The sequence below is a fragment of the Mucor mucedo genome (genome assembly GCF_025094135.1).
Source record: "Mucor mucedo strain NRRL 3635 chromosome Unknown EV154scaffold_27, whole genome shotgun sequence".
Taxonomy (NCBI): Eukaryota; Fungi; Mucoromycota; class Mucoromycetes; order Mucorales; family Mucoraceae; genus Mucor; species Mucor mucedo.
Genome location: NW_026252311.1, coordinates 60,315 through 72,550, shown reverse-complemented (window position 1 = coordinate 72,550; position 12,236 = coordinate 60,315). Strand labels below are relative to the sequence as shown.

Sequence of the window (12,236 nt, the reverse complement as noted above, 5' to 3'; positions counted from 1 at the left end):
CATTGTTTCGCTGAATCGCGTATCTTCTTTTTTTTTTTTTTTTTTTTTTTTCTTGGTTACCTCTTTTAGTCAGACCACTTTTTCGGAGAAAGACTCCTTGTATGTAAACATGTCTTATTCCGTCCACGAACCTTTCATTGTTTCCACAACATGTTATATTAAAAACCAAGGTAATACAAGTTATTTTCCTGTGACCCCTCAGCCATTACCTTTGTCTTTTTTTGTATCTCTTTTATACGCACAAAAAAAAACCTTGTAAATAAAACCTTATTTTGTAGGTCAGAGGCTCTCCATTTTCAATCCTGCTTGCTCAGGGGTGATCTGATGAACAAAATTTGGGATTTTCTTAGCTTTATCGAGACAGGGTCACGGGGTGTCGGGCTTGTCTACCTCGATCTGTTTTAACCTTAAGTGTATATATGTACATATATAAATATCTATTGTAAAATCCATTGGGAGTGGCCTCTTTTTTTCATTCACAGTACAACCTGTTCGCTTTTACCCAAAAACAACTGTCGGTCTTTAAAATAATTAGCATAAGTCGAAACGCATTTGTCAGTTCATTCTCATATGTCTAACTTAAACAACAAGCCCTTTGTTGATTAACAATTATGGAAATAATCGCCTGTAATTTTTAATTGTATATCGCTGATTCCTTGCATAATTTTATCCTCATTGATCTCAGGATTCTTTAATTTCTTACAGTAGTTATGGCACAAGTCTTTTGCATATACCAGATCTTTACAGCTATTTATCTAATTATGTATATTAGACATTTATCTCTTGGTAAGATTATAGACCAAATTTTGAGCTTGGGATAACATCCAAAATCTAGTGGGCATATGAGGTATATGACGGCTTGTAGTCCTGTATTACGGCTACGCGCACCATATGCTGTCCCTTAGAGACCAGTTCCTTAAAAACCATTAGACAGATTTTCGCCTTTTGTTTCTCCCATCATAGCTGATTCACACCAGCTGACCTTAAGTATAATTTTTGAGATAATAATTGGCTGCTTACTCGAGTTATTCACGACTTGTACATCTGTAATTAAAATAATTAGTAACCTTTTGTTTTCCTATGTACCATTATACCACGCAATGTAATTATTAGCGATCGGGTCTTCGCATGAAGAGAGTAATACGGCATCTTTGTACGTTTTATAAAGGCTTGGTTGATTAATGTTTTCATTGAGATTTCACACGGGAAGGCGTCTTATGACCGCCTTGCGAAAGCCTTTCCGGGCGTGCTTAATTTTTAAGATAGTGCCGCTTGGTACTTTAATTTACTTATTTCCACAAACATATATCAGGGTGTGTTTATATATATATATATATACTAAACGTCCTCATGATCGAATTACTGATACGTACATTTTATTGTAACCACCTTGGCCAAGCATTTCCAGGAGCTTTGTTCTGATGGAAGGTATATACCTTTGCCAACATGCCAAGCATGTGTCAGAGTATGTGTATAACTTTAATTTATAGTGCGCTTATTCTTCATCACTCACTTGGTCAATTGCTAATTTATAACCTTTCTCGTAACATGAGACTCAAGCACGCAAAGCAAAGTATTGATTCTCTAATAGTTGGTCATTCTATGTATAAAACATTATTTTAATTGGTCTCTTAGATTGTCAACTGGCTTCAAATATTGAACTTATTTTATGATCGCTGTCAATATTTATAGCCCTTTTACGCCTTATACATGTCTAGAAGACAAAATAACTGACTGTTATGGCTTTCAAATGAGTACAATAATTTTCAATGGCCGAAGGTTACGACATTCAAGTTTGTTTTTCCAAACTGACGAAATCAATAGGTCGCACTAAATGCTATAATCAATATATCGAGCATGGCGTACACAAAACTACGCAAAATATAGCAGCAGGCTGCTCAACTCAATTCTTTGATATCAATCCTACATAATTTCTACTTGACTCATTGCGGACCCTCATTGGCAGTAACCATTTCCGCAAAAACATCTTTTGTTCTCGTGGTGAGGTCCTTGGAAGATACCCAGACTTAAGGTGACAGAGGTATTCAATGGCAGCAATTATATCTTCTATAATCAGAAATCATGAAAGAAAATGGAATCATTTTTCTTATGGTACCTCATCGAGAGATAAATTAACATGTGTTCATACAACTAAAAAAAATGTTTAGTTTTTTTTTGACATGGTGTTCAATTCAGGCACATCAGTTATTCTTGCATTGTAAGCAATTTTAGCTGATTTACTTTTTTTTTTTTTTGGTTGGCTAGGAAAGATGACGTAGTGATTTTTTTTACCCCAAATCAGCCTTTTTAGCTTTTTAGGCATAAAACTGGAGGAATGCACGCAGATACACACACAAGTCTGTAGCTCAACTGGAATTTAACTTTTTTTTTTTTTTTTTTTTTTTTTTTTTCATTCTTTTTTTACAACAGCAAAAAAAGATCGCCATGTCGTCGAACGGAAATGTTAAAAAATATACTAATACAAAAGGTAAAAACCAAAAAGAATTGGAAATTTACAGCTTTCTTTTAGCTAATCTAAATGGATGAAAAAAATACAAAAAATAGATCTATTAACAGAGGAACAGCAAGATGTGCTGCGAAGTAAAGTGAATAAAATCGAACGACTCCAGTCAGGTAAAGAGAGACACTTTGAACCCAACACACAAAAGAGAAGCACCGAGTTGAACAACAGTAACCTTTTTGTAGATATCAACAACTTGTCGAAACCGCTGTTGCAATCGGATCCGATGGCAAGCTGGTCGAAACATGTCACACCCAACACTTTATCTGTTTTCCAAGACGAAAAAAGCTGGAATGGCATAAGTAATGTAGAGATAAAAAAGAGTCAGGGAAAGGAATTTCGAGATGCCACTGGGTTAGCTTGGAGTACGCTGAGGGATTCCATGCAAATAGAGTCTGAAGGTATAAATATATAAGGGTGACACGGTTGAAAAAGAGAGAGATTGTTTAATACGATGTATATATATAAAATAAAAGATGATAGCGAAAGTGGGTCACCGGTAACAACACAATTGGATGCGAAAGACATGGAAATATTTGGTGCGATGCCAATGCGAGATGATATTGTGGTGGTGAAATGCAACCACTGCCAACGGCCATTATTAGCCAGTAAATTCAAGGAACACTCAGGTAAAAAATAAAAAAGACGGGAAAGTCAAAAAAGGAGATATTGATCGATATATGGTAATTATTGTCGAATATAGTATCTTGTCTGGGTAGTGCTTACGCTGACGGGAAACTCAACCAACGAGACTTTTTCTCGGATGATGAAGAGATTGAGTCCAAAAGAAATTCTAAAAAGAAAAAGAAGTCAATGAACCTTGACGGTAATCCTAATTTAGCATTCGATTTAATTTCATACACATACAACATACACATACACACACACTAAAAAAACACACACACAGATGATTTGGATAGTCTTTCGACAGCTGCAAAGCGACCTCCTTCAGCGTCGCTAGAGAAGAATGAAAAAAAAAAGGCCAAAAAGGAAAAGATGAAAAAACTACCAAGCAAAAAGGTAGGCTTTCTTTATATAAAAAGTGTGTGAGTGTGCGCGCGCGCTAAGTTATACAGTAGCACCCCTAGATCTGGATAAACAATGCGGAGTTATTCAGGGTCTCAATAACATGCCGTGTACTCGGTCATTGACATGTAAAAGTCATTCTATGGGTGCAAAACGTGCTGTAGATGGCAGATCACAGCCCTATGATGTATTATTAGCTGCCTATCAAAAGAAATCAATTGGAAGACCCAATGGTAAAGAACACGTGTCAAAGAAAAAAGGTTTTCAATACACAGTTCATTCCATTTCTTTAATTAAACTAACCTCCCCCCTTTGCTTTTAATAGCCACTACTTCACAGACTACGTCAGGTTCCTCTCTAGTGAATAATTTGAGTAACGGTGTGTCTGGGAAATCGATCAAGAATCTGAAGCGGTTACAAAACCAGATATCTTCGACATCTGTAAATGGTAATAATAGCTTAAATAGTGGCGTTAACAACAGTGGCACCAGTATCACACCAACAACTCAGACAAATGAAGAAACCTATGTGGATTCGGATGAAGAAGTGGAGAATGTAATGCAGGCACTTCGTTTGAGTAGGCCCGCTCCATTGGCTCAAAAACCCTTCTTTTTTGTCAAACGTAGACGTCAATGTTATCGTTTACGAGACATCTTATTGGATGCCATGACGCCTAAATCAACCGTTATCAAGGACACGAATTCCTCAATAAGTCACAGTGTGTTGGACAATAATGCTGTTATGCGTCAATCCTATTTTCAGCAGCAGCAACATCAACAACAACAGCAGCAACAGCAGCAACAACAGCAGCATCAACAACAGCATCAACAACAGCACAGTTTAGGTTTAGGGTTTGCCACTAACGGAAACAATTCGATGGTTGTTGATAACAGTGGTATATTTGGTGAGCCGAACAGTCCATCTTTTTCAGTACGTTGAAAACGTGATTGTAAATATATATAAAATCTATATACATATAACCACGAAAAAAAAAATTATAAATATTGTCTTCTTTTTATACACACTCATAATCACGCCCTCACACTCTCTCACACAAAATCACATTTTTAAGTAGCATCGCCACGCCTAAAATAGTCAAGCATCTGCCCAACTAAACTAATAAATCATTACGTGAAGGTTGCTATCCCATCTGTTGTGGGTAAAAAATAAATAAAAAAAAAAGGTGTATGTGTCACAGAGTGGAAGGATTAGCACCATGTGATCTACTGTCTCACTCTCCTTCTTTGGTTCAAAAGAATGTCACATTGATATCAATCAAACAAAAAAAAAAAAAGCAGCCTTACGACAACCCTTTTTGATTAATTTTTTTCCCCTTCTTCTTTTTTCTTTTTCTTTCTTTTATTTCTTTTTTTCTCTTGTATCTCTCTTTCTCTCTTTTAATACTAATTATCTACTTATTATGACACATTCATCAACATCTCGGAGGTAAATATTCTCAGTAATTATAATACAGAGTGTATCTTATGTGTACTTATGCATTATAAAACACATGCAAACATAAAAATATTAAGTAAAGACCTCCATCGTTTTAACTTCTTTGATCTGTGATGAATAGTAGTAGTATGGATCATGAACAAACAACACCATCTAATTCAGAACGATTTATACTGCCACCTATTTCCTCAATGGACGGTTTCTTCGCTAGTCGATCTTGGCCTCCACCTTCCACCACAATCCATACTTCTTTAAGCTCATCCACTACCAGTAAAAATAGTTATATGGACATGGCATCACCCATATCACGAACTACAAATGACCCATGGAGTCCTATTCCAAATAGACCAAACGATGCGCAAAGATTAGATTACTTCACAGCTGGTGCTTCTGGTGCTTCTGCTTCTACTACCGTTCCTGCCGTTCCTAGCACTGGTGTGACCACTACCAATACTAACTCAAACTCTGCTAATTCGTCTTATTCATCCTTATCATTATCTCCCATGGATAGAGACGATGTGCGATATCAAAGTCCTTATGAAAGTCATTATCGCCAAAAATCATTACCACAGATCTCAACCTTTCGAAAGAATACACACCAACTGAGTCTCCTCAACTTATATAGTAAGGTGCCCTCATCTGAATGTAAACTTTATTTTTAAAATCTTTCGTCCAATAAAATAGCCAGCCCACCAAATCTTCTTAGCTCAATTTGTAGATAGTCTCTTCTGGGAAACAATTATGCTTTTAAAATCATTTCATCCAATGAAATAACGAAAAAAAAAAAAAAAAAAAAAAAAACTTCTAAGTAAAAATTAACATGGCGAAATTAACATGTACATGAACATGATTTTTTATTAAGACAAATTTTATAAATTTTTAACTTTATGAGACAATGCCCACCAGAAGGTGCCAAACTTGCTGGTGTTGATTAAGTTGAAACGAGGGTTCATCTTTCTTGAAAAATCAAGCATCTCCACGAACTGACACTCTGTTTCTCTGTATGTCGACTTCGTCCGCAACAGCTTTTCAACAACAAGATTTCCTCCATTGTCTTTGTTACAAACGTAATAAACGCAGGAGTTTAAACCGTCGGACTGGCTTAGAAGTTCAAATCTTGTCACAGGTCCACGTTCACACCAAAGAGCGTATTCAACGATGGTGGGAGCACCAGTCAACGCATCGATTTTGACGACTTCACCGATAAAGAGGTTGTTTCCGTTTTGAAAAATTCCGGTTGAGCCAACTTTCATGGTCTTGTCATCATCGTCATTATCAACAAAGTCTCTAATAGTAGACTTGAAGGACACAGCAACCTCGAGGACTTTGTTTGAAGCTTTAACTGGATAATCCTGGCCTGCCACCAACCAAGAACCACCAGTCAATACATGTCGAGCCATCAACCTCTTTGCAAAAGCAACAGCGGCATCTCTTGAAGGATTATGTCTGTTGGTACGAAACAGACACTCTCGAATGAATTTATTAAATTGCTCACCCTTCTCAGTTTCATAAAAGATTGGGGATCCAAATCGATAAATATCATCAACAAGATGATGCATGATGTGCATTTTACTGGAGTTATAAACGGAGCCACCCCTTCTGTTAGGATACTTTCGCTTCATGTAAGCATCATGCTCCATCACCGAGACACGAAGATCATTGTAAGTGAACTCCACATACTTCAGGTACGAATCAGACTTATGCTTGATTTTGCTGATATAAGAAAGCGAAGCTAACTTGCCCAAATTTTCAAAGCAGGTCTTGATCAAGAGAACACCGTCATCACGTCGAATTTCACCAGAACAGATCAATTGATTCAACAGAATTGGTACTTGCTGAACGAGGATTTTGTAATCCCTACCTAAGAAAGATCCATGAAGACGCAATGATGAACGCAGCTTTCGGGTAAACCCTTTGCTAACGTAACCATGCAATCTTGTTTCGAGGATACTTTTCTCAGTTGGATTCAGATGGTCTTGCAACAATGTTTTTACCAAGGCTTTGCCGACACCAAGCATTATCGTATGAAGGAGCTCGATTGGACAATCCAACATCGTATCGAACGATTGAAGGTCTACCAGAGCCTGACCACCAACAAGTTTGTAACCAGTATCGACATTTACCAACAAAGTCTTGTCACCGCCAGAAGCCAAATATCGCGCGTACATATCTGCAACCACTTTTTCAGAGCGAGGGTCACAACGATAATCACTGCCATCAAGTCGAGCTGGGGTTTTTAATTCCCAAACACACTTTCGGCATGGCATCTTTGAAATGGCACCGCGACTAGAGGCAAGCTCCGAATGACGCGCATTATCAGCAGTGATAAATTGCAACGGAGCAACGACAACGACAGCCTCACCACCAGGCAAAAACATCTCCACACCTTTCTCCAACAACAAAAGATCTTCAACAATAGCAGGAAGCATTTGCATTGCTGACAGCAAATGATCTGTACAGATGAAGGCTGTATTCTCAAGTGCATGTCGTTCAGCAAGAGGCAAAGCGGCGGGTACCATAATCCAACTATCAAACTTGTTGTGTTTCTTGGTTCGATTTCCACTCATATCATCAGTAAAGAAATTCAGGGGAATAACCTTAACGGGCTTGAATTTACGAGCAGAAGAAGGAGAGGGGCGCTTCAAAGGATTTGGCATTTTCAATCTACTAATAATGGTACTAGAAGCTCTAAGGAGATTAGAGTCATCCAGCACATTACGTTCGAAATCCAATGACAAAGTTTCCGGGCGATCACACAAAATGCTTGAAATGAGATTCACTTCGACAGAAACTTTCCTGGGCATGTTGTGGAGGTATAACCTACCATCAACGGGAAGAACTTGGTAACCTTCAGCCATAACGATTGAATGATTCAAGGTATAAAACCTCTCCACAATCACAAAAGTTTGACCTGTTTTGATCAGATCACCAACCCAGATATCCTTTGGGATGTTGTTGATTATGACAGAGACCATTGGATGTTGAAACATCTTGTGGGTACGCCATTTGTTCGACTGGTAACTATCGACAAGCTCGCCCTCTGTATGATCAGGAAGTTTTGATAAATGATCAGTGACAGAAGGGTTTGCAACCAACAACTTCAAGACTTCGGAGGGAGGATTCATATAGAACGGGAGATCTTCTTCGACTTCTTGACCATTCACCTTTTTCTGAACCTTGACGTAGTGCTTCGTCTGTCTGAGCAAGGGAATCTGGTTTCTTGTTCTTCTTGAATCATCAAAGTTGAATATGAGATCAGCTGCAGGTACTTTGGCTTCGGGATAGGCAACCTTGGCTTCAGTGACGTCCTTGACAAGCTTCACAATATCTTTCATCAAACTTTGAGATATGTCACCCCCAGACCGATAATAGAATTGATACATCAATTGATGTATCTTATCCCTGAAAGGAAAAAACTCGCCGTTGACAACTATGGGTGTTTGATCCTCGATTTCGTCGACTACAGCTTCCGGTTCATCAACAATGGATTCAGTGAATTCAATGTCTTCATCAAAAGGTTCATCTTCGTCCTCGTCGTCTTCCTCGTCACTGTAATCTTGGCATTCAGATTCGTCCTCTTGATGAAACACCATACGATCCAGACTGATGCGAGTAGATCTAATCGACTCAGGTAATGCAGTAACTTCTGGTCCATTCACTCGCCTGAAGGCCGTGTTGCTTGGGGTAATGGGTGCCTTAAAAGTGAAGGCTTCGGTAATTTTATGTGATTTTTTATGACGTGTAAGGGCGCTTGGATGCCGGAAGCGCTTGCCACATTCATTGAAATCGCAACGATAGGGGTTTTCGGTTTCGTTGGTTTGTTCAGGTTGAGTATTCATAATTCAGGAAGTAAAAGAGATAGAGATATAGTTTTTTTTTTTTTTGACTTAGAGGTTTTTTATATGCAAAGGTTTAGACCAGAATTTTGAACTACAGCTATTTCCAGCAGGTTCTTTTTCTTTTAGCTTCTTTTTTTTTCTTCATGTCTTTCTTTCCGTTTCTTTAACTTTTTAACTTGGTAAGTTATTTTCTCTTATTCCCTTTATAAACGCTAAAGCTATCTATCTTATAGTTTTTCACTTTTATGCTCAATAGTACACTCATAACTGACCCATCTATGTGGAAGGTATATTGCTAGCACTTTTTTTTTTGTTCAAATGAAGACTAAAAAAATTTTTTATAACAGATTTAACGCGTAATGAAGTGAGGTAAGTCTATTGCTTTTCGTGTACAAACAACATGCATTAACGTTCATACTTCTTTAGTCAAATACGGATTACTCTGAACGGCACAAGAAATAAGGTAAAGTGATTTTTATTCAACTATTCCAGTATCATTTACTAACTATTTTTTTATAGGTTTGTTGTACGCATCTGGCTATACATGCTCTATAGAACAATGCATACTGTCTTACAGTCTTCTGGGAGTAGTGGATTAAATTTATGCATTTTTTACACCATCCTGAAGGGATTTCCAATGGCTGGCAAGGCTGTATGGCATCCAAGCCATCCATTATTTTTTTTTAAATAAAATCTACATTTTAAGCCTATAATTCTATCCAATCAAAATAATTATTTTTAAACAATTTGAACCATTTTTATTTTGGCAAAAACGGTTCCACCGAAATACAAAAAATTCTATAACCCGACAATGTCCATATTAAGATTAACCAAAAAAATTGAGCTTTGAACGTCCGAAAAACTCTATGGGTGTGTAGTATCAATAGCATTGTATCACAACCCAGCACCTCAACTACGACAACTTTAGCAATCAATAATCAACAACCATCTGGTTTTAGATACCAACCGAATAATACCGTACTTTCTACCTCCTTACCATCCAATATAAGTCAGCACACCCAACCTCTTGAATTCGTATTAACTCCCTCTTCTCTATCTACACCTTCTTTGCGCAGTATCGAAAAGGACATCGACCAAGTAAGTTTGTTGTTTGAACGGCTTAGTTATTTTAAAAAAAAACAAAACAAATAATTAAATAAGGAGCGGCTTCAAAAATTGATAGGTAATTCAACACTGTAATAGTTTAGCAGATAATATGAACCAAAAGAAGAGCTCGATGATGGATGAGAATTATTTCAGTAACCCGACCTCTATGCGACCATGGTTAGACGATATGATTGGCAGAGCCAATGAAGTGCTTAATGCATTACTTCGATTGAGAAAACATCAATTGGCCGCTGAATATGCTGGAGTACATAGAGTTTCAGATCAGCAGCATCTCCAACAGCATCAGCAACGACGTGGTGCAGAGGTAAAAAAATTAATAATCAAAAGGAAAAAAAAGATAGTGTACAAAATGACTCATTTTGTAAATAATTGGGTAATCCCTTATAATGACCATCTACTAAAAAAAAAAAAAACTTTATGAAATCTAATAGGGCGACGAAAGCTGGGAAACATCACTGTCATCTTCCGTAAACTCGGTTAGACTTCGAAAAAGAGGGGTAGACTATTTTTCTCCCTAATCTATTAAAATTATCAACTTATCTGATTTATATTATGATAGAAACGACCTGTTTTTCAAAATAGATGCCATAGTTGTCATATAAGCGAGACGCCGGAATGGAGAAGGGGGCCTGACGGGGCCCGAACACTTTGCAATGCATGCGGTTTACGTAAGTTGAGATATATAATGACAAACAACAAAAAAGAAACGGAATGATTTAATCTCTCTATGTAGATTACGCGAAACTAGCAAAGAAAAAAGTAAAACAAGATGTAGTGAAAAAGGAAGAAGATAGAGATGACACAAGTATGAAGTAATGTGTCCTTCGTATTTTTCCCTCCCATCTATATAAAAATATATATTCTATACACATCCCACCTATATTTCGATTTTATTCTTGTTTGTGTAACATGAAGCCAGAGTTTATGCTTGTCAGTCATCAACCCTGAGCTATTTATAAATTCCCACTAGCCAATCAAAAGTCACTTTCATAAAGATTAAGTGGCTTTGTTTTTTCATTTGTAATTTTAGTTTAAAAAAAAGAGACATTTTTAGTCAGATCGCATAACATCAAACATAGCACGCTGATTAAAAGGTGTGATATGGTGACTCCAGCGTGAATCGTCATGTCACCCAGGAAATACGAAATATTTCTAGGATGGTTGATCGTTTACAGAGTCTGGAAAGCTTTCATCATACATTCCATTGTCAGGAAGATTTGTCTAAAGAAAAGCAGGATTGCAAATTTTTCTCTGTCTTTTATCCTTTTTTTTTTCCCCAGCGGTAGTCGAAAACACGACTGTCAAAAAAATAATTTTTTAAAAAAAATAAATTTATTGTACAGTCACGAGTTTGAGGAAGTGACTGGTGGGATTGAATGCTTACATCGACATTGTTAAACTTCAAATAAAACGTAGTGTATCTATAGTAAGTTGTAGCTACACATATAACCCTTCCTGAACAATAGTTAAAACAGATAACACGCAAGACATAAACTGTAACTTTTTCTATAGTTTACGGAAGGCCGTGTTGCACAAGTCTTATCTTTTTGGGGATATCTTTTGCTAATAAGCTTGCTATTCTTTCAGTTAAAATGCTATCAATAATTCACTCATATGAAAATACGCGAGAAGCTATTATTTAATCATATTCTAGTAATTTTGCGAAATGTTCTTATCAAATAGCGGATGGAAACCGGAACCATGACCCCCTTAGAGTTTAGAGTTTAGCACCGATATATTTCTCCGTATAGGTATTAAATCAGTATGTAAGTATATGACCCACATAGAATTAGAGTTAGCTTGGACTATTTTTAGTTTCTTGTTTTCAACACAATCATTACAAGACTGGGATGCTCATTTTAAACAAATAACCGACTATCACCACCGTTTCTAGTCTTGCAATAGTTAGATACTTTTTGACAATACGTTCAAATCACTGTGAACAATCCAGAACTTGGTCATATTACTAGCTATGTTTTTTTTTTAAATCTCGGATTGAAAGAAATCAAATGTTTATTTGTTTAAATCTTAAAGTAGAGACTGAGGGAAGTTCATTATTATCGTCCAATCGTTGTGGGTACTCTCTATTTTTAAGATTAACTGTATGTACCACCATCTAGTCATAACTCCTCCATCGTACTCACTCAAATGGGATATTAACAATCAAATTAAGGCGTGGTTTTATAATAAATACAAACAAGGGCGGCATTTATGTATGCACAAGCGAAGCTCATTGTGATTTACGCGTTACATTTTAGGCTGATGAA

The 12,236-nt window shown here is 36.9% G+C and overlaps 3 protein-coding genes across 3 annotated transcripts; all 3 read left to right on the top strand.

Annotated features, from left to right (window-relative positions):
• Positions 1-2,395: 2,395 nt before the first annotated feature.
• On the top strand, positions 2,396-3,596 carry EV154DRAFT_159140 (uncharacterized protein). Its single transcript, XM_051594148.1, has 5 exons — positions 2,396-2,488; positions 2,566-2,634; positions 2,707-2,922; positions 2,998-3,150; positions 3,225-3,596. The coding sequence occupies exons 1-5, from the start codon at positions 2,446-2,448 to the stop codon at positions 3,410-3,412; spliced, it is 669 nt and encodes a 222-aa protein (XP_051459546.1). The 5' UTR covers positions 2,396-2,445; the 3' UTR covers positions 3,413-3,596.
• A 93-nt stretch (positions 3,597-3,689) lies between these two features.
• Positions 3,690-4,857, top strand: EV154DRAFT_461394 (uncharacterized protein; the record flags this gene model as incomplete). The annotated part of the gene is made up of 2 exons (XM_051597548.1): positions 3,690-3,793; positions 4,030-4,857. 2 exons carry the CDS (start codon positions 3,690-3,692, stop codon positions 4,484-4,486), a joined length of 561 nt encoding a protein of 186 aa, XP_051459545.1. The 3' UTR covers positions 4,487-4,857.
• Positions 4,858-9,086: 4,229 nt separating this feature from the next.
• EV154DRAFT_601044 (uncharacterized protein) lies at positions 9,087-11,191 on the top strand (the record flags this gene model as incomplete). Its single annotated transcript, XM_051607205.1, has 7 exons — positions 9,087-9,096; positions 9,189-9,210; positions 9,720-9,939; positions 10,025-10,273; positions 10,401-10,436; positions 10,529-10,637; positions 10,703-11,191. 7 exons carry the CDS (start codon positions 9,087-9,089, stop codon positions 10,783-10,785), a joined length of 729 nt encoding a protein of 242 aa, XP_051459544.1. The 3' UTR covers positions 10,786-11,191.
• Between the last annotated feature and the right edge of the window lie 1,045 nt (positions 11,192-12,236).